Source organism: Chelonia mydas, chromosome 26 (genome assembly GCF_015237465.2).
Source record: "Chelonia mydas isolate rCheMyd1 chromosome 26, rCheMyd1.pri.v2, whole genome shotgun sequence".
NCBI classification, from domain to species: domain Eukaryota; kingdom Metazoa; phylum Chordata; order Testudines; family Cheloniidae; genus Chelonia; species Chelonia mydas.
Genome location: NC_057859.1, coordinates 14,747,335 through 14,768,720, shown reverse-complemented (window position 1 = coordinate 14,768,720; position 21,386 = coordinate 14,747,335). Strand labels below are relative to the sequence as shown.

General features: G+C 65.4%; 2 protein-coding genes across 2 annotated transcripts; one reads left to right on the top strand and one right to left on the bottom strand.

Moving 5' to 3' along the window:
* Positions 1–73: 73 nt before the first annotated feature.
* On the top strand, positions 74–12,609 carry ACTR1B (actin related protein 1B). The gene is made up of 11 exons (XM_037886288.2): positions 74–331; positions 4,418–4,482; positions 5,656–5,731; positions 6,388–6,513; positions 7,291–7,415; positions 7,914–8,130; positions 8,436–8,528; positions 8,852–9,026; positions 10,377–10,438; positions 10,929–10,969; positions 11,287–12,609. Exons 1-11 carry the CDS (start codon positions 284–286, stop codon positions 11,387–11,389), a joined length of 1,131 nt encoding a protein of 376 aa, XP_037742216.1. The 5' UTR covers positions 74–283; the 3' UTR covers positions 11,390–12,609.
* A 2,276-nt stretch (positions 12,610–14,885) lies between these two features.
* Positions 14,886–19,586, bottom strand: LOC114022126 (cytochrome c oxidase subunit 5B, mitochondrial). The gene is made up of 4 exons (XM_037886493.2): positions 19,425–19,586; positions 16,273–16,343; positions 15,616–15,715; positions 14,886–15,133 (listed from the first exon to the last, which is right to left on the bottom strand). The coding sequence occupies exons 1-4, from the start codon at positions 19,534–19,536 to the stop codon at positions 15,021–15,023; spliced, it is 396 nt and encodes a 131-aa protein (XP_037742421.1). The 5' UTR covers positions 19,537–19,586; the 3' UTR covers positions 14,886–15,020.
* Positions 19,587–21,386: the final 1,800 nt, after the last annotated feature.

Genomic DNA, 21,386 nt, shown 5'->3' with positions numbered 1-21,386 from the left:
GGAAGGCCCGCCCCCGCCGCCGCGTCCCATTGGACGGCTGTCAAACCTGTCGCCCCGCCTCTCCCGCGGCCTCCTTCGGCTTCCGTCTGTCACTCGGGCCCAAGGGAGGCGCTGATTGGCTACGCGGGGCCCCGCCCCTTGCGCGGCTCCCGAGGGCCGGTTTGGTTGCGCAGGGTGGGTGGTTGCGGGGCTGCAGCGTCGAGTGTGACTGAGCCGAGCCCGGAGCCGCGTCCCCCGCCCGGCGGCCCCGCCCCGCCCCGCCCCGCCCCGGCCAGGCCCCGCCATGGAGTCCTACGACATCATCGCCAACCAGCCCGTGGTCATCGACAACGTGAGCCCGGGGGGGGCGGGCAGCGCGGGGGGGGCTTGCGAGTGACCGGGGGGCCCCGGGGGGCAGGGCCGGGGGGGCAGCGCGGGGGGGGGGGGGCCCTTGGGGCAGGGCCGGGGCCGGGGGCTGAGGAGCTTGCGAGTGACCTGGGGGCCCCGTGGGGCAGGGCTGGGGGGGTCAGGGCCGGGGGGGGGCAGGGCCTGGGGGTGGAGCGGGGGGGGGGCAGGGCCCGGGGGGCGGCTGAGGAGCTTACGAGTGACCTGGGGGCCCCGTGGGGCAGGGCCAGGGGGGTCGAGCGGGGGGGGCAGGGCCGGGGGGGGTCGCTGGGGCACGATGTGGGAGGACTGGGAGGCTCTGAGCATGTCTGGACGCCCCCCCCCGGGCCCTGCCCCATCGGACGCGCCCCGCCCTGCCCCGCCGGCTGTGGACTCGCAGGGTCTCTGGGGCAGGGACTGTGGATGGGGGAGGGGCCTGGCGTGGCTGCGCTGGAAGGGGCTCGGGGGGTTCCCCAGCGCGGGGAGCGCAAGGCGGCTGCGACCCAGCCGGCCCCGCCTGAAGCCCCCGGTGTTGACGACTCTCCTGCCGCTCTCCGGCCTGCCCCGGCAGCACGTTGATGGCCTGACCCCTGTCGCGTACAGCGCCTTGCGCGGAAAGGCCTGGCCGTGTCGCCGCTCGGACCCCAGAGCAAAATGCTGCTTCTGCCTTACAGGCTCGCCAAGGCCTCGGTGCAGGGGTCACTTCACAGGAGGCCCCATCGCCTCCCCCAGGCCGCACCCCTCCTTGCCTCTCGAAATACCCCATTCCACAGATCTCTAGGAACCCCTCAGCCACAGCCGGGGGGCCAGGGCTTTCTGCCCACACTGCTCCCCCTGGCCTCCCGAAGCATTCAGCCTCTGGTTGGGGGACGGGGGGCTTGCCCTGGGGCAGTGTAACACCCTCCTCCCTGTCCTGTCAAGCCTCACAGCCATTTCTTCTTGCTGCTGAATAGTTGATTACGCTGAGCTAACTTTTCCATCCAGTTCTCTCACTTCAGTGTGGCGGGTCCCTCGGCTTAGAACCATCCTGTCTTTTTGAATGGCCTCTGCTTTCCTGCTGCGAGCAGCTCTTTGCTGTGTGCGGCTCCCCAGAGCCGCACCGGGTCAGAATCTGTGGCGCGTTTCAGTTGCGGAATTTGGCAAGAGAAATCTGGCCAGGCTTTCGGAGCAGCAAGCGCTGATGTGTCCCCGCTTCGGAGTCTGTGGGCCACTGGATCTGCAGCTCTGGAGACCCAGTTGCACGCTGCCTTGGAGAAGCTGTCATTTGATCTTCTTCCTCTGTGGATCCCAATGCTCTGGGTTACAATGCATCGGGTGTTTAGAGCCAGCCAAGCCTTAATCCAAAGCATCTCATCCTTAGGTCTTCTATGACACCTGGTGCTACAAGACAGGGTGGCAAACTTGTATATGTCAAGCAAAGTCCTCTGACGTTCCCATGTCAGCTGGGTGGGGTGAAGACTTCCTTGCGTGTAGCATACCACATGCCTGGTTTCTCCTTTGCATGTGACAGCAGGGACACAGAGCAGGCTAACTCTGGCTGATTTGCTTTGGAAGTGTGGCTCTCCCTGTGTTCCTGTGCCCAGAAGGTGTCAGACAGCTGGATTTGCACTGTGCGTGTGTAGAGACAGGGTGTGGCTGGGGAAGAGTTCTTGCTTGCTCATGCTGTGAATCGTTTGTAATGGGGCAAGGAGAAGCGGGCGAGCCAGAGATGGATTTTGGAGCCGTTCCTGGGAGGTTGGCAGGAGAGAGGTGGCTGCTGAGTTTACAGTGGGGTTTTGCAGCGGCTGCTGCTGAGATGCAACATTCAGCTTAACCTCCTCATTCAAAGGGAGTTTCAGCGCAGGCTTGGCTTCCAGGAAGTGTGCTGTGGGGTTTGTCTTCCGCCGGGTGGGTGGGTGCAGCCAGCCCCAGGGCTGCAGCTGCAGAAAACCTCTGTCCTTAGCCAGCTCCACTGGCGGGACCCCCTCAGCGGGGCAGGGGTGGTCTTTGCTTGTTTACTCCTTCACGTAACACAAGAACCAGGGGTCACCAATTAAATTAACAGGCATAAATTAAAACAAACATAAGGAAGCATTTCTTCACACAACGCACAGTCCACCTGTGGAACTGCCTGCCAGAGGATGTTGTGAAGGCCAAGACTACAACTGGGTTCAGAAAAGAACTAGATACATTCATGGGTGATAGGTCCATCAATGGCTATTAGCCAGGATGGGCAGGGATACAACCCCAAGTTCTGGGTGTTCCTAGGCTTCTGGCTGCCAGAAGCTGGGACTGGATGATGGGATGGATCACTTGCTGATTGCCTATTCTGGTCATTCCCTCTGCAGCATCTGGCACTGGCCACTCATCAGGACACTGGGCTAGATGGACTGTTGGTCTGACCCAGTCTGGCCACTCTTATGTTCTTGGCACTTGGAGGATTCTACTCCTGGCGCTGCCACTGATTCCATGTGACCTTGGGTGTGTCGCTTCCCCTCTCAGTGCCTCAGTTTCTCCATTTGGGAAGTGAGAATAGCGACTGACCCGCCTGCTGGGAAAGTGCGTTGCTGGAGTGGTTGGCACTGCAGAGGGGAAGGAATGCTGCCAGGCCCATGAGTGGGGCTGTGGCCCGTCAGGACTTAGGGCTCTTCTTCTGGTCACTGACAACATGAGCCAGGCTCGGCCCGGGGACAGAGTATGGGAAGGTGGGCGGCTCGGCCTGGGGACAGACTTGGGATGACTGAGCCCGAGAGTGTCCATTTAGCTTATGGGTTTTAAACAAGCGTTTGGATCAACTGGAGCGCCGGGTCTCATGGGCCATATCTGCCTCCTCCTCCCAGTCCTGGCTGGGGGTCTCTGCTTGGCCCCCCTCACTCGTTCCTGTGACAGCAGGGCTGCCGAGGGCTTCCTGGGCTGCCGCAGGGCCAGTGGCACCTGAGCCCTGTAGGCACAAGGTGTGGGGCAGAACGAAGACCCACCAAGACTGCAGCCTTCCCTGTGCCTGCAAGGACAGGCATCGCCAGCAGTGCAGGGAGCCCACTGCAGCCCCACCGTCACAGCCCCACTCACTCACTCCTGTGACTGGGGCTGCCGAGGGTCCCCGGGGCTGCCCCAGGAGCTGTACAGCAGCAGGGGGGCCTCCCCTGCGGCCAGGGGCTCATCCTCCCCCTCCTCACAGTCTGGGGGTCTGCTCTATTATGTGAACCCAGCTCGGCTGATTCGGCTGATGCCGAGCCGTGGCGCACAGGGTTTTGGGTAGATGGATGGTGTGGGCTGGAGGTTACCGGTGAAGGAGAACACGTAATTCAGCTCTAGTTTCCAGCCCCTTACACGGGCTTCTCTGGGACTTTCTAGCTCAGGCTCTGTTAACTAGCCTCAGTTTGGTTTTCCCAGAGACACGGTGAAGCCCGTGCAAGGCGGGGGTTGGACTAGGGCCCACCAGTGCTGTGGGCCCAGCTTCCAGGGAGGCAGCAGCTTGCTGTGCCATGGGGACAAGGGACCGGGCGGGCCAGTGGAACAAGGTTTGGGGTCTCCTCTGGGGGGTTTCCCCTGGTGGGCACAGCCAGGCTCCCTCCCGCTGTGAGCAGGGGGTGGCGAGGCACCTCGGGGAGCCCCGAGAAGCGTCACAAGGGGTGACCCAGGGGCTGCGGGATCCTGCTGTGATCCCTGAGCCACAGAAGTTAAACTGACTAGGAGCAGGAGGGAAGTGCCCAAAGCAGCCTGCCTGGATGGAGAAACGTCATTAGCTTCAGCTCTAACGAGCGGAAGGGCTGCTGGGCGCCATCAGTGTGGTAGCTGAGTGCCTCAGATCTCGGATGTGTTCCTCCTCACACGCCTGGGGGCCGGGCTGTTCTCCAGCGGAGACCCAGGGAGAATAAAGGCCTTGTTCAGGGACATGCAGGGAGCCTCTGGCAGAGCTGGGAGTTGGGCCCAGAGCTCCCAAGCGGCAGGCGAGCGCTCTGACCCCTGGGCCGGCTGTACCTTGGGGGTCCCCGTTCACAGGTCTTGGGACCCATGTTGGCTGAGCTGGGTGCACAGAAAGGGGTTTATTAACAGCTGTTTGTGTGTTCCCCAGGGTTCTGGGGTTGTCAAGGCTGGCTTTGCTGGCGACCAGATCCCGAAATACTGCTTCCCGAACTAGTGAGTATCTCCGCCCGGACGGGGGTTCTGCTGGCAGCGTCTGGCCATTATCCCCGCGCCAGGCGAGTGATCCACAGCGGGGTCACACCACAGACTCCAGCAAAGGCAGCGGGAGCAGCATCAGGCCCTAAAACCTGGGGAGTGGGGCGTCCTAGCCCCTCCCTCGAGAGCTGAGTGGGGATCTCCGAGGACGGATGTGTCAGCAGAGCTATGGCTGTGCCCCTAGTCGGGCTCTCAGCCCTTCCCCCGATGCCTTTGCCTGTCTGCCGCCCAGCGCGGGGCTGTGTCGGAAAGAGCTGGTGTGTTACGGTGTGTCACCTCCACCAGCATCCTGAGCTGGGCCTCCTGCGATTCTCAGATCAGGGCCCCTGTGAAGGGAGCCGCCTGCCGCCCTGCCCTCCGCTTCCTGGCCCAGAACTCTGTGTGGGCCACTTCTGGCCACGCCCTGCCAGCGGGGGGCTGTGCCCAGAACCGGGGCGTGGCGCGGGAGGGACATGCAGTGCCCCCCAGGCCGTCTGCGGGGGCGGTGCTGGAGCAGAGCCAGGACGTGTGAGGCTTTGTCTGCAGTTGTCCAGCCCCTCCCCGCCTCCGGGAACCTGACACATCTCACGCACCAAGCCTGAGGTCCCCCCATTGCAACTAAATGCTGGAAACATCCCTTGCCAGGCTCTGCTCCCATGGAGGGGACTAGCCGCTCCGGGGCCGAGGGGTGTCGCAGTCTCTGCACAGCTCTGGCCTTGTTCTGGGCCCCAGGGGCCTGCTGGGCTCCCTCACCCCAGGCAGGATCAGAGCTCCCCCAGAAGGGGCGAGCCTGCCAGGGTGGCTCAGGAGGGCTGGGCTGGCCCCAAGGGCCAGGCCTGCTTGGGTGCCTGTGAGCCGGAGTCATCCCTGGGATGCTGATCCTGCTCTGTGCTGCTCCCCCTGTCTGACACTGGCAAGACGCCAGCCACGCCCGCCTAGGCCGGGGCTCGTCGTTTCACCCCTCCCCTGCCCCCCCCAGCTGATCTGCCCCCCAGAGTTGGGGGTGGGGTCTGTTGGCTCCTTGACTTCTCTGGCCCCACAAGTGCAACAGCGAGGCCCATCTCCTCCCCTTGGGGCGGGTGGGAGTGGGGCTGGGCAGATGGGGGCCATGTGAGCTGCAGCCCCACTAACTGGTTCTCTCTCTCTCGCCAGTGTGGGGCGCCCAAAGCACGTCCGGGTCATGGCGGGGGCGCTGGAGGGGGATCTCTTCATCGGCCCCAAAGCAGAGGTAAATGTGCAGCCCAGCCCCTTCCGGCCTCTGGGGGGCGCTCAGCTCCCTCCCACCCCAGGCTTCAGACACAGGTTGAACAGGCAGGGGGCATCTCCAGCTGGCAGCTGCTGGGGTCAAAGGTTCCAGTTCCCCAAGCACACGCAGCAGTCTACAGCGGCCAGGTGCATTGTGGGAGCTGTGCAGAAAGTGTGTCCCATTGGGCTCACCCTGGCCAGCCTGCCTTCCCCTGCGGCCTGAACCCGGGGGTGCTGCCCGGCCTGGAGAGTGACTCCGGTGGGTTTGTCTCCCAGGACACCCACACCCGGCCTCACCACCCACGCCAGACTGGGACAGGACTTGTGTCCCTTAGCGGGAGTGTGGTGGTGGCTCAGCATCAGTGCCGACCCCAGGGCAGCACTAGGGGGCGCTGTGCTGCTGGGGGGCTCAGTGGGGCGCTCTCCCCTCAGTCAGGGCTGGCCCCGATGCCCCAGGGTAGCACTAGGGGGTGCTGTGCTGCTGGGGGGCTCAGTGAGGCGCTCTCCCCTCAGTCAGGGCTGGCCCCGATGCCCCAGGGTGGCACTAGGGGGCGCTGTGCTGCCGGGGAGGCCTCTCTGCCTTGGCATCCCGCTCCAGGTGTGTCGTGACCCGGGTCCGCTCGCTCCCTCTGCCGGCAGGAGCACCGGGGCCTGCTGTCCATCCGCTACCCCATGGAGCACGGCATTGTCCGGGACTGGAACGACATGGAGCGGATCTGGCAGTACGTGTACTCCAAAGACCAGCTGCAGACCTTCTCCGAGGAGGTAACGGGCTGCAGGGTGGCCAGATCCCCAGGGGGTGTCTCCCCATCACGTGTCTTGCTGGCAGCCCAGGGCTGAGTCTCTGGGGTGGACGCAGCTGGGGCGGCTGCGTCTGGGCTGAGGCTAGACATGAGACCTGTCCCAGCCGGGGGCTGGGCAGGGACTGTCCCCGGGACCTGAGCTGAACCCCAGTGGGGTGCTGGGGGGCATGGGGCCATCCACCCTGCACAATCCCCTTAGCGTGAGCCTCGTGCTGGACTCCCCGCCCCGGAGCGAGCGTGGTCCAGTTGGCACCCGGCCCAGCTTCCCTGCCATTGTCCCCCAGCCCTGGAGTGGCCTAGTTCTCCCCCCACACCCCCTCAAGTTCAGTCTCTCTCCTCTGTCCTTTGCCCGGCTGCCTGGATCAATGGCCAGGGCTACCTAGTGCAATGGGGGGTGGCGACTTGGACACCTGGGCTGAGACCCCCCCCAGCTCGCATCACCCAGGCACTGAGTGACTGTGGGGAGATGAATTCAGCCCCCCGTCTGGGCTGGGTTTGAGCTGGCAACCTGCAGGAGAGTGGCTCCGGCCCCCTGCTGACCTGGGCTCACTCTGCCAGGTGGGTCCCCAGCTGCACCTGGTCCCAGACTCCGGAGCATTGGCACCCCCTGCCCAGGCCTGGGCATGAGGCGCTTCCCTGGGCAGCAGGGAAGGTGGGGGGGTGGCTGTGGACCAAGCCTGGGGGTGACTCCTGTCCCACTGGAGCCCCGTCTCTGCTAACTGGGTCTCCTGCCCCCCAGCACCCGGTTCTCCTGACGGAAGCCCCCCTCAACCCCTGCAAGAACCGCGAGAAGGCGGCTGAGGTTTTCTTCGAGACCTTCAACGTTCCAGCGCTTTTCATCTCCATGCAGGCCGTCCTCAGCCTGTGAGTACCGGGCCCTGCCCCCCTGCAGCAATGGGGAGCCTTGGGAACACCAGGGTGCTCTCCCCTCACAGGCAGTGCCAGCCCCCACCCTCTAGTGGGCAGAGCTGGGTCCTGACCTGGTGATGGGGGCGCTGGGCGGCAGGGAGCAGGGTGTGTGCCTTGCCGGATGGTTTGGAAGCAGCCCCGGATTGCTTGAGATTGGCCCAGAATCCGCAGCATCCTGGGACCGACCCTCTGCCACGGCAGTTAATCCGGGCTCCTGAACGGCCTGCCGGCGCCGCGTGGCTGGGTGCTGCTCGGTAGTTGCTCGTCGCTCCCCAGAGGTGGCTGCCCCTTGGTGGGGGGATGAAGCCGGGCCTCGCTGGGCCTGTGCTGTCTCGGCGCTCTCGGGCTGCAAGGGGCGATCTGACGTACGCCACCGTGCCGGGCCCTTTCTGGGGATCGCAAAGCGCCAGCGGGGCCGAGCTCATGGGCTCCTGGTGTCTCCCTCTGCTCCAGCTACGCCACGGGCCGCACGACGGGGGTGGTGCTGGACGCGGGGGACGGCGTCACGCACGCGGTGCCCATCTACGAGGGCTTCGCCATGCCGCACTCCATCATGCGGGTGGACGTGGCCGGGCGGGACGTCTCACGCTACCTCCGCCTGCTGCTGCGCAAGGAGGGCTACGACTTCCACACCTCGGCCGAGTTCGAGGTGGTCAAGATGATAAAGGAGGTACGGGGGGAGCCAGGGAGCTGCCCTGGGGCTGGGCCTCGCTGCAGGATCCCCCTGGGCCAGGGCCAGGCATGCGCCACTCTCCGTGCCGAGCGCTGCCGGGTGGCCGGAGGGCTAGCCCAGCGCTGGAGCTTTCAGACCTGCCCTGCTGGGGGTCCTGGGGCAAGACCCTGCCTGTCTATGCCCCAGTCGTGACACGGAGGCTGGGGTTCCTGCCGGCTCAGGCTCTGAGCCTCATGGCTGGGGCGGGGAGGGGGGCAGGGGAAGTCCTGGCCCGGCCGCTCACCGGCTCTCTCCCGGCACAGCGGGCCTGCTACCTGTCCATTAACCCCCAGAAGGACGAGGCGCTGGAGACGGAGAAGGTGCACTACAGCCTGCCAGACGGGAGCACGCTGGAGGTAAGTGTCGGGGGCGGGAGATCTCTGTGCCCTGGTGGCTCTGGGCGCTGGCTGGCCGGGAGCTCCCCTTGCCTGGGGCTGGGTTTGGTGGATTGTGTGTGGGGCCTGCGGGAGCCGGGCCTGGCTTGGCGGCTGGGGCTAGGTGACACGGTGTCCTGGGCACGCGGTGCTCCGTGTCTCGGGGATCAGAGCTTCTTCCTGGGGGCTGAGATCCTGGGGCAGCCAAGGCAGAGATGTAGGAGCTGGTGAGAGCCCAGAGTTGCAGCCCCAGAGAGCGGGGCCCCGTTACCCTGCGGCGCGGGACTAACGTTGCTCTCTGGCAGGTGGGCCCGGCCCGCTTCCGAGCCCCTGAGCTGCTCTTCCAGCCGGACCTGGTGGGGGACGAGAGCGAAGGGATCCATGAGGTCCTGGCCTTTGCTATCCAGAAATCCGACCTGGACCTGCGGCGGACGCTCTTCGCCAACATCGTGCTGTCCGGCGGCTCCACACTCTTCAAAGGTACGGCCTCGGCGCCCTGTCCCCTCTGTGGGAGGCCAAGCCAGGCTCTCCCTCCCCTGGCCCAGACAGCACGGCGCCTGGGGGCTGGTCATGGCCCGTGGCCTGGCCAGCCTGGCGCCTTGGCCATCAGTGGCAGGGGTCCCCTGACCCTCTCGGCCCTCCAAGGCAGGGGGGCAATTCCTTCCTGACCCTCGGGCTGAGCCTCTGCTGCTGGCCGCTCCCCCTGCTGTGATTGGAGGGTGTTGGGGTGAGGCCCCTTCTTTGGGATTGGGGGGGCGCTGTGGATCCTCTGCCCCGCTGAGGGATTTTGATGGGGGTGGGGGCCTCCCAGAGCGTCCAGCAGGGCTGAGAAGGATCCGTTCGGCATGTCTAGTGAGCGACTGGCTCCAACTCTCCTGACCCTTTGGCTAGGGACAGCGCAGCCAGGAGGGTGGGGTCTCTGATGACCTCACAAGCTCTGCCCCATGGAGGCAGGATGCCATCAGGGCCCCCCGGGAAGCGTCCCTCCTGCTCCCCCGTGAGCTCAGATAGCATGGTGGGAGGGCCCCGACACCCCCTGCCTTTCCCAGCAGTGATGATCCCTCAGTCCCTAGGGGAGGCAGGGAACCCCTCAGCATCCAGAGGGGGAAACTGAGTCATGTGCTCCCCCTGTCAGGACCCAGCTCTGCCCACTAGAGGACGCTCTCACCTCAGCTTGGGACTCCCTGAGCTTGTGCCGGCGACTGGCCACGCAATGGTCCGGCCGCGCCCCTCCTCCCATAGTGCCTGGCGCTCCCGGGTGGAATCTGTCAAGGCCCCTTACCCTGCCCGGGGTCTCTGCACACTGGGGTGACGCTGGCCGGTTTGGAGCTGGGCTCTCATCAAGCGCTGGGCAATCGGCGTGGAAAGCGGTGGGCCAGCTGGCTCCTCGGGGTAGCCTCTGCTGGGCAGCGCGGCCTAGTGCTGACTGCTGAGCAGAGCGCTCGGCCCCCCTTCCAGGCGGACACACAGCTCAGTTCCTGGGGGTGGGGAGCCTCCTCCTGCCCCCAGACCCGGCCTGTGTTCCAGGAGCCTCACCCCTGGGGCCCAGCTGTGCAGCCCTGGGGCGAGGCCGAGAACGGGGTAATTCCCTGTGGGAGGCAGCAGGAGGCGTAACACTCGCCAGCCCCCCCCGCAGCTGCCTGGTTCCTCGTCCCCGGGGAGGCCAGGTTGGTACCTGAAGCCAGGGGCTGCCATGCCGCTCCCCCAGGGCCATAGGGTGGCGCCCTAGCGCCCGGCTTTCCAGCTGCTGCATGGGGACCCCTGTGGGGTGGGGGCAGGTTGGGGGCTGTCTCTGAGGCAGCTGGGTTAACGCCCGTGTTCCCCCTTCAGGGTTTGGGGACCGGCTGCTCAGCGAGGTGAAGAAACTCGCCCCAAAGGATGTCAAAATTAAGGTGAGGATTGGCAATGCCCAGGGGCCCCCCCAGCACCCCTTTCCCCTTGGATCCCCTCCCTCACGCCCAGCCCCTCCTGCTGTGATTACCCTGGCACCGCTGCTTCCCCCGGGGCACAAAGCTACGGTGTGCGTGGCGCAAACTGCCCTGGGTCCAACCCCCTGCCTGCTCCACAGCCTGGGCCAGTCCTGCCCCCTGGGCACAGCTCATTGCTGCTCTCCCGGCTCCCTGCACGTCCCCGAGCGACTTCAGCCTCCTGGGCCATGCTGGGAACAGTCCCGAGGCGCTGCCCCCTGGATCTGGGGGGAGGGAGGGGGCTTCGAGGGAATCCCCCCGTGATCAGGGTGGGCCCAAGGATGGGGTGCCTTGGTAGGGCTGTGTGATGGGGGGTGTGCACAGCAGGGCAGACCCGTCAGCTGGGCGCTGAGCCCCATTCCTGGGGGGGGCTGTTGCAGGCTGGGCTCCGGACTGACCCTCTGCTTCCTTCCAGATCTCTGCCCCGCAGGAGCGGCTGTACTCCACGTGGATCGGGTGAGTGGCTGCCCCAGGGCCTGGCCCCCTGCTCTGGGACCCGCCCCGCCCGCTGGGGGAAGGGGAGACTTCTCCAGTGCCGTTGCGGGAGGGGCCCCTAGCGTGGGTGCCCTCTGCGTGGCCCAGGGACCAGGAGAAACCCTGACTGGGAGAGGGAGCCGTGCTGGGCCCAGGGCAGACTTGCTCTGTCCAGAGTGGGGGTGACAAGCCCCTCTGCCCCCTGTGGGTCGGGAGCTGGTTGGGCGCTGTCCCCGCAGGGCTGTGGGAGGGGGGGGCATGTGCCCCCAGCCCCTGGTGACTCTGGCTCTCCCCTGCAGCGGCTCCATCCTGGCCTCGCTGGACACCTTCAAGAAGATGTGGGTGTCCAAGAAGGAGTACGAGGAGGACGGGGCGCGGGCCATCCACCGCAAGACGTTCTAGGGTGCGGGGCCAGCGGGCAGCTGGTGGGTGGGGGAGCTCGGCCTGGGCGTGTCCTCCCGTTACCCCTTTCCAATCCAGGGCTGCTAGCACCAGCCCCGCTCCGGGGCCTTGTCAGCCCCCTCGCTCCCCCCATCAGCTGGACCCCTCCGAGCCGCTCATCTGTGCGCACACGGCCCCCAGGCCTGGCCTTGATCCCTGCTGCCCTGGCCGCACCCTGCACCTGTGGGGAGGCTGGCAGCCTCAGCCCTCGACCCCTTGGTGCCTTCAGAGCCCCTGTGGCCGGGGGCTTCGTGTGATGGGCGCGGCCTCCGCCCGCCCCTCCCTGCGCAGTGCCCCAGCCTGAGGGGCCAGGGTGCCCTAGCCTGCTTAGTGATCGTTGGAAGCCCAGCAAGGGCATGTGGGGGCAGCGACCCCATGGGAGCTGGGCTTCGGCCTGAGGGTAGATGGGGCTCCTAGTTCTAGCCCTAGGAGAGCCCGCCTGGGGCACGTGGATCCAGCGCCCCCTGGCCGCCCTCAGCCCCTGCTGCTCAGGAGGGGTGGGAGCCACCCCCAGAGGCCTGGAGCAAAGCCCTGGTGCCACAAGGATGGGTGGGCTCGGCCCCCCCCGTTCCGGGCCGTGCTGGGGCCAAGCTCCTTCCAATGGGGGCAGATTCCTCTCGCTGTGGAGGCGAGCTGGGGTCCGGCTGGCTCTGGCCCAGGCAGGGCTGTGGCTGCCAGCCCCGGCTGCAGCCTTGGAGTCACAGCCCCTAGCTCGCCAGAGCCGTGTGATCAAAGCCTGGAGAGCAGCTGCCTCGTGGTGCTACACTAGCCCCCGGCATTAGCCACATCACAGCTGCCGGTAGCCATGGCCCCTTGCCCTGTGCCTGGAGGGGGTCTCTGGGGCCAGGGCAGTGGCGGGCCTGGCCCTGTGGGCAAGTACCAACCCTGGATTGGAAAGGGGTGAACCCCTGAACTTTTCCTTAAGGGCAGCAACTCAATCACTCGCCCCAGCGCGAGGCGAGGGGCTGTGGGGCACCTGGCGGGGCACAGCTCAGCTCTCTTGCCCCGGGCTAGCGGCCTGTGTCTGGATCTCGGCTTCTCCCGGTACCTCCCTGCTGAGCGGCTGCCGGTGCCCCGGACCCCTGGAGGCCCCTGCCCACGCCTGGCTGCAATGTACAAAACTGAACACAGTTGCCTGTATTTTTTTTTGTAAATTCATTATAGTAATAATTATAAATTAACCCCTTGTGCCCTGTGTGTCTGTCCTAGAGCCCCTCCCCCCAGCTTGGCGGGGGAAGTAAGAGGAGCTGGTTTGGCTGGCAATGGGCCTTGTTCACAGGCTCAAGGGGGGCTGGATGAAGGAGTAGCCCTGGGGGCTTGTGGTTCTGGGGCCCAGCTGTGCCTGGCCCAGAGCAGAGCCTTACACCCAGCTCTCCTGCATGCTGGCCAGGGCCTTAACCCTCTCCCCCCTGCCCCTTTCCCTTGGCAGCAGGTAGAACTACTGGCGGGGGCTGTGTGCCCCTCTCCTGCTGCCCCCAGGAGGGCTGTGCTGAGCAGCAGAGGGGGAAGGGGGAATTGCTATGCCTGACTGACCGGTGGGGGGGGGGGGGAGGTGCACAAAATGTCCCCATTGTGCATCCCCAGGGGAGTGTCAAAGTTGCCACAAGAGGGCAACCTCCTCTTGGGTTGCTGAGCCAAGCTCTGGGTGGGTGAAGGTCTCTGGGGTCCAAGCAGCTGCTGCCAAGTGGGGGGCCCCCCAAAGCTTGGGGGTGAGGGGCTGCTGCTTGCATGGGCCTAGGTTCTGTGCTCAGCTGGGTGGGAGCAGCTGCAGTTAGCCTGGGCTGGGGAGAGCAGCAGCTGCATTCCCTGCAACCCCCAACCCTAAATGACCTTGCCCCAGTCTCTGCCTGCCCCAGTCCCCCCCCCCCCCCCCCCCCCCCCGGCCAGCTGCACTGGGCAGAGCTGTCTGGGGGGGCAGTGCTGCTGCCCATGGAACCCCCCCACCCCGAGCAGTCCCAGCCCCAGCCAGCACCCTCCCCCAGCTGCCTGGGCCAAAGCCCAGAGGCCTGGTGACAGCACAGCTGGGCGCTCCCCACTGCTGGGCCCTGTGGAGGGAGGCAGGAGCCGCTGGCTGCCCGGTTTTACCAGCCCTGCAGCACAGCCCAGGACAGGCAGCACGGGCTGCCCCAGCCCAAACAGCAGAGAGCCTGGAGCCTGCTCTGTACCCACAAACATGCCAGAGGGGATAGGAATGCACCTGGCTGTGGGGGGTGCAGTGCCCCCAGGTGGAGAAGGGCTGCCCTGCCCTGCCCCCCCCCAGCTATGCTGTAGGGAGCAGCTGAGGGAGACACCCAGGGTTCCTCTCACTCAACTAGCCACAACTCAGGTGCACAAGGTGGCACTGGGGCGTTGTGTGCTCAGGACCCAGCCCCCCACTGCCCTGAGCCCCACTAGCCCTGCAGCAGGAGGCACGTGGCCTTTAATGCCCCAGCACAGCTCCCCTGGCTACCTCCCTCTGCACTGTGCTGCTGGGCCCCTCCCATCCCCACAGTCACCAGACCCAGGCACTGCCCTGTGTAGTTCACTTCCTTGCCCCGCACAGAGCTCAGCAAGGGGCTGCTCCCCCCACCCAGTGCAGGGAGGACGCGAGCCAGCTTCCAGGCCTGTCCCTACTCAGGCTGCAGACACTACCCTGAGCAACACGCTGCATCCGTGCTGGGCCCAGTGGGTAGCTACACCTAGCCCTGCTCGAGGCGCTGGAGAGCCATGGGGGCCTAAGAAGGGCACAGCAGTACTCCCCTCAGCCACACACCCCCTCCCCACGGCTGCAGGGGGCTGGGCACAGTGGCTGCCCCCTGCTGTAAGCAGAGCGGTCTGAAGAGGAAGGCTGTGCCTGGGGGGCAGGGGCTGCTCTTAGAGCAGGGGCTCTGCTGGAGGCTACACACAAGGTGTCAAGCCAAAGCAGGGCTGGGGTCTCCTCTCTCAAGCCCCCACTGGGGCCAAGCTCCCTGCCCGTGGGAGCCCGTCTCCAGGGGGCAGAAACGGGTGTAGTGGGTTGAGTGCAAACTCTGGCATTGGGCTTTGAGAACACCAGGCCCTAGGAACATGCCTGAGCCTACTTCCTGCCCTCGGCCCAGGAAACCACCTAGCTCCTGCTGCAGGGCCTGGGACAGCTCCACTCGCCCTGGCAAGGATTGGCAGCCTGGCATCTCCCCTACGATTCTCTCCAGCCCGGGCCAGCTGCACTGTGGCCCTTGCTGGCTCTTTCCCCTGCTGAGCGACACCACCCAGGGCTCCCCAGGGCACACGGCAAGAGCCTCACTTTACCCTCCGGCAGAGCCATGAGCGAATGCAGCTGGGGGGGAGTGCCCCACTGAGGCCAGCACAGGAGATGCCCCGCTGCAGGGCAGAGGGAGGTTGCTGGGGAGAGTAGCGCCAGTGGGCCCCTCCAGCCCGTGCCCAGCGTAGCAGCAGGCTGGCCTGGACACTGGGGCTAAGGAAGCAGGCCAGACATGGGTAGAGGCAACGCCTTTAACACAGCAACTCTTTATTGGCTCCAAGAAGCAACACGACATTGTAAAGCAGCAGGCAGCTCGGCCTGGGGTCCCACAGAGCAGAGACAGGAGGGTCCCACGGGGGTCAGGGCACTCTCTCAGTGCGGCAGATGGTGGGGGACCAGCTTGTAATGGGCACCGCAGGAGGGGCAGCGCTGGGGCTCCCCCTTGTGCAGCCAGAACCAGATCACGCAGCTGTTGTCCTCTTCACCTGGGCAGGGAGAAGGGGGTTAGACAGTCTGAGGTCACCGGGGTGGAGTGCGGGGCTGTTAATCAGCAGGCCGGATGGGGGCTGACAGCAGCTGCTATTCAGGGAGATGGGCTCCCCCACAGCAGTGCAGTGTGCCCTCCTGGCACACTCTGCAGCGGAGCCAGGCCACCACACTCAGGTGTCAGGAACAGGACCCAGGCATCCTGGCTTTTACTCCCTCTCCTCAGGCCAGGAAACACCGACTCCAGCTGGCCCAGCTCCCACAGCTCTGGGGCCAGGCTGGAACCCCCAGGCTGCTCAGAGGCCCAGCCACTGGCCCTGGAAACCAGAGTGAAGCCTTGTCCGAAGCCAGCAGCCACTCCCCACTTCCCCTGAGCACCGGCAGCGCCAGGCCCTCCCGCCACACGGGGTGCCCTGAAGAAGGCAGTTCACTGGTCAGCCCAGAGCCTCTGTCCCCCCGCCTTGGATGACGCGTCACTCACAGATGCAGCCCACGATCCTCTTGCTGGAGATGGAGGGGACCAGGTTGGGATCCTCCTTGGTCCCAGCATAGCGCTTTGGTTGGAGGATGTTGTAGGGATCCTGCAGGGAGCGCAGGACCATCAGCCAGGGAGTGAGGGAGGCAGTCTGCTGTTGCACCTGCCTCTGCCCCAGACCCGAGCTTTGACTGGGCCACCAGCCCACATCCCCCAGCACTGCGCCCTGGCTCTGCTCCCACGCCCAGGAGCGGCGCCGCCAGCCCAACTCGGGAAGCTGGTCCCATGCCACGCGGCACCGAGCGGTGCTACCCCAGGGACATGGGTGGCAATGGAGCTCCTGCTTAGCTCAGCTTGTGTCATTCTAAAACCAGGATCCCCTCATGGCCTAACCCCAGCCCTGCACCCCCAAACTCCACCGAATGCTGTCAGTGATTTAACCTGCCTGTCGCACAGTGAGACTGGCCGCCCGCCCGCCCCCCTGCCTGGAGGTAAGGAGCACCATGGGGGGAGGAAGAGGATGGTGCAGTGGTTCACCGGCTTGGTAACAGTGAATGAAGGAAGCTGGGTTAGAGAAGAGGCTGACTATGGCGTATCAGTGGGGAAGAGGGAGGGTGGGAAGGTACTGGATTAGGAGACCCATTTCAGGGTAGCTCTGCTCACCTGTCCCTTTTCCATGGCCTGCATGACTTTCCTCTCCAGCCCTGTCGCTTGCTCTTCGTCGCTGGGGATACCTGGGCATCGGGGATAAAGACAACAGCAGAGCGTGATAACCCTCTTGTCATGGACAGGATCCCTCCCACCCCAAAAGCAGGTCTCCACGCACACCTCTGTGCTGCTTGGGAGGTGCTGTCCCAGGGCAGGAGACCATCAGGCAGGAGCAGAGGGAAACCATCCCATAACTGGGACCCTCCTTCCAGGCGTGTCACTGTCTCCTCTCACACTGAGGAGACCCCCAGTTATTCAGAAGAGACGGGTAATAAATAGCAACAAGGGATTTGATCATTAGAAATCTAGCTGGGTTGTGATGACCGGGAGCATCGCAGGGGGACTTGCCCGCCAAGTGCAAAGGGTGCAGCTCTCTCAAGACATCCAGACAGGCTTATGTGCAGTGCTGGGGAGTAGACGGTGGTTGTGGCACACGTAGGTACCAGTGACATAGGAGAAGGGAGAGGGCTCTACTCAAGATAGTTAAGTCCCAGGCAGACTGCGAAGAGCTACACAAGGATCTCTCAAAACTGGGTGACTAGGCAACAAAATGGCAGATGAAATTCAATGTTGATATATGCAAAGTAATGCACATTGGAAAACATCATCCCAGTTATACCTATAAATGATGGGGTCTAAATTAGCTGTTACCACTCAAGAAAGATCTTGGCGTCACTGTGGAGAGTTCTCTGAAAACATCCACTCAACGTGCAGCAGCCGTCAAAAAAAAGCTAACAATGTTATTCCAAAAAGAACAGGAGGACTTGTGGCATCTTAGAGACAAACCAATTTATTTGAGCATAAGCTTTCGTGAGCTACAGCTCACTTCATCAGATGCATCGAATGGAACATATAGTAAGAAAATATACACGCACACATATATACACACACACAGAACATGCAAAGGTGGAGTAAGGCTAATTGAGAAAAAAAAACTTGTAGTGATGATCAAGGTGGCCCATTTAGACAGTTGACAAGAAGGTGGGAGGACACTTAACATGGGGAAATAGATTCAATGTGTGTAATGAATCGCCCCATCTCAAAAAGATACACTGGAACTGGAAAAGGTATAGAGAACGACAACAAAAGTTAGGGGTATGGAACAGCTTCCGTATGAGGAGAGATTAAGACGACTGGGACTTGGAGAAGAGTGGATTGAGCGGCGGATATGATAGAGGTCTATAAAATCCTGACTGGTGAGGAGAAAGTGACTAGGGAAATGTCATTTCCCCCTTCACCTAATACAAGAACCAGGAGTCACCCAGGCTGTGGCTACACCACAGAGCTCACAGCGGCAGCGCTGCCTTGATGCGGCCATGCGGCGGTCGCGGCTGGTGCGGACACTCTAAGACAAGGGGCAGCAGCAGCAGCTGTGTTGGCTGGAGAAGCTCTCCTGCCAACGCAGCGCTGTGCGCACCCACCGCCATGCGGGTCCGTGTAAATTAGCAACAAAATTTCTACCAGTGCAGACTGCAGTGCGTACAGAGCCCCAGATAAATTAAGAGGCAGCAGATTTAAAACAATCTGCCGGAAGTATTTCTTCACCCAACGCACAGTCAACCCGTGGAACTCCTTGCCTGGGGATGTTGTTGTGGAGGCCAAAAGTATCACAGGGTTAAAGAAAAGGTTGGAGAAGTTCACGGAGGACAGGTCCACCGATGGGGATTAGCCAGGATGGGCAGGGACGCAGCCCCGTGCCCTGGGTGTCCCTAAACCTCCGAGAGCCAGAAGCTGGAGCGGAAGTTGCCCCGTTCATTCCCTCTGAAGCGCCGGGCACTGGCCGCTGCCGGCGGACAGGACACGGGGCTGGACGGACCTTTGGGCTGAGTCGGTCTGGCACCAGGACCCATGTCCGAACCCCTGCCCTGGACACCCGGGAACGGCCTCACCCTCAGGAGCCAAACGGAGCATCGACCCAGGGGAGCGGGGTAGAGATCGCCACTGCCACGGGCGCCCCGCATCCCCCCGTCCCCGGCCCCTCCCCATCAGCCCCACGGCCCCCCCCTCAGCCCCCCGTCCCCTGCCTCCCTCCGGGCCCCCCCTCAGCCCTGGCCCCTCCCCGTCAGCCCCGCGGCCCCCCCTCAGCCCCGGCCCCTCCCCGTCAGCCCCGCGGCCCCCCCTCAGCCCCGGCCCCTCCCCGTCAGCCCCGCGGCCCCCCCTCAGCCCCGGCCCCTCCCCGTCAGCCCCGCGGCCCCCCCTCAGCCCCGGCCCCTCCCCGTCAGCCCCGCAGCCCCCCCTCAGCCCCCCCGTCCCCTGCCTCCCTCCAGGCCCCCTGTTAGCCCCGCGGCCCCCTGTCCCCGGCCCCTCCCCGCCAGCCCCACGGCCCCCCCCCAGCCCCCCCGTCCCCTGCCTCCCTCCGGGCCCCCCGTTAGCCCCGCGGCCCCCTGTCCCCGGCCCCTCCCCGCCAGCCCCGCGGCCCCCCCTCAGCCCCGGCCCCTCCCCGTCAGCCCCACGGCCCCCCCTCAGCCCCCCGTCCCCTGCCTCCCTCCAGGCCCCCTGTTAGCCCCGCGGCCCCCTGTCCCCGGCCCCTCCCCATCAGCCCCACGGCCCCCCCCTCAGCCCCCCCGTCCCCTGCCTCCCTCCGGGCCCCCCGTTAGCCCCGCGGCCCCCTGTTCCCGGCCCCTCCCCGCCAGCCCTGTGGCCCCCCTCAGCCCCCCATCCCCTGCCTCCCTCCAGGCCCCCCGCCCCGCCCCCCGCCAGCCCCCCCCCTCAGCCCCCTGCCTCCCTCCGGGCCCCCCGCTCCCAGCCCCAGCCCTGTGGCCCCCCCTCAGCCCCCCGTCCCCTGCCTCCCTCCGGGCCCCCCGCTCCCAGCCCCGCGGCCCCCCCGCCAGCCCCCCGCTCCCAGCCCCAGCCCCGCGGCCCCCCCGCCAGCCCCGCGCGTGCCGGGCTCCAGCGATTCCGAGTCTCTCTCAAACCCCGGGCTCGGCCCCGCCCGCAGCCCGGCCGCGAGCTCGGAGCCCGGGCTGTTCTCGGGGGGGCTCATGAGCCGGCCGGGCAGAGGCGGGGCCGCCCCGTCGCCCCACGGGGGGGCCGCCCCAGGCCGCGCCGCGGAGCCCCGCCCGCTCTGACCCGGCAGCCCCCGGGGGACCCGCCGCGCGCTCACCCACCTCCAGCCGCCAGGCCGCGGGCGGGGGCGGGGCCGGGCGCGCGGAGCGGCCCGGGCGGGGGGCGGCGCAGGGCCCGCAGCGCGCCGCACACACGCAGTAACCTTGACGCCATGGCGCGAGCGGACAGACTGAGCCGGGCGCCCGCCGACGGCCGCTTCCTTCCGGGAGATGGCCGGAAACAGGGCGGGACTTCCGGGACACGTGAGCGCGGACCGCGACCCTGCTGCCTCACGTGACCGGTCGGCGCCGCTCCGTCCGTCACGTGACCGGGAAGCGAGGCTCGGCCGGGCGGGCGGCTCCCTGCCACGTGATGGAGGATGGGCGGGGACAGGCCCGCTGGCCCCGCCCCCCGCTGGGGTGACCCGCCCCCCGGCAGGTCCGTCACTCGCTCACCCGAGGGGGGGGGCAGAGAGGCCCAGAGGCGAGGAGGACCCAGCTGGGAGGGGGGATGGGCCTCCCCGCTGCCTCCCCCACATGGCCCCCCCCCACCCAGTGCTGGCCCCCGGCCCCTCGCACCCGCCCCCGGCCCGTCTGCGTGCAGCGCCCTGCACCCGGGGCTGCCCCCGGCTGGCACCCCGAGGTGCTGCGGCAATACGGGGGGGCGAGGTTCAGTCGAGACGGGCGCTGGGAGGCCCGGCGTGATGCCAGCCAGAGGGAGAGCGAGGCCCGGCGTGATGCCAGCCAGAGGGAGAGCAAGGCCCGGCCCGGCCTGGCCCGCCAGGAGAACCGGCCGGGGCCGAGGGGCTCAGCCAGGCTCAAGGCATCCGCAGTCGGAGGCCCAGAGACGGAGACGCTCCAGATTACGGGCCACTTCTGCAGGGGTGGGGCCGTATCGTAAGTGACACGGCCAAGGTCAGCCAGGCCCCACCTCCCGGCGCTCCCTCCTGGGGCCCTGCAGCGCCAACAGCCGTGCGAGGGGCCGCGCTCGCCAGCTCTCACGCTAGTTAGCGTGTTTCCGCAGCCCCGCTCCTGGTGTCACCTGGTCGCACGGGAGTCGCTCGCTTTCGTTCCGTTCGAAAGCACGTTCCCTGTGGTTGACGGGAAAAGCTTTGAATGCAGCCCTGGACGGCTCCAACACCAGAAGGCCAATAAACAGAACCACCACACTGACTGAGTGGGAGGCAAGCTCGTCATTGTGGGGGGCCTGACTGATGAGAGCTGAACGCGACGCATGGGCAGTATTGACCAATACAGGACCAGTGTGGCTGTTTCCTCAGAGAGGTGGCTTTGAGAGTATAATCAAAATCATCATTCTTGGTCAGGGGTCGCTAGATTCCAAGGCCAGAAGGGACCATTGGGATCATCTCTGCCCTCCTGTCGAACGTAGCACTTCCCTGACTTCATTCCTCGTTGAACCAGAGCCGATCTTTTGGCAGCTCTGGGCTTGTGTACGCCTGAAATGCTGCGGCTGGGCGGCTGCAGTGCTTCCACAGCGATAGTACCTGCTGTAATGATTCCACCTCCCCGAGAGGCGGTACCGAGCGCTGGCTACACTGGGGATAAGTCAACTTAATTTTCTAGTGTGGACCAGGCTTTCGTCTCCTTGAAAGCCTCAAGCCAGTCTACCGCTAAATCCACCCCCTGAGCAACATAGTTAAGCCAGCCTAGCCCCCGGCATAAACAGCGCCCACTACCGCTGCTCCGGGAGGTAGACCACCTACGCCGATGGGCGAACCCCTCCAGCGCTGCAGTGAGTGGCTACAGCAGCATTTCTAGTGAAGACGCAGCCTCAGTGACGTTCTTACCTGGGCTGCGAGGCCGATGGGCTGGGCTGGGCTGACACCCAGGGCTGGGCTGGCCTCTGGGTTGCTCCCGTTCGTTTCACACTGGAGGGCCTCCATGGAGGTTGCTGGGAAGCTGTGGGAATGGCACGGTGAAGCCAGGCCTTGGCTTTCCCACTTCGGCTAGCCACAGACAGGCAGTCCCAGTTACCCCAGCCAGGGCCGTCCCTAGCCATACACA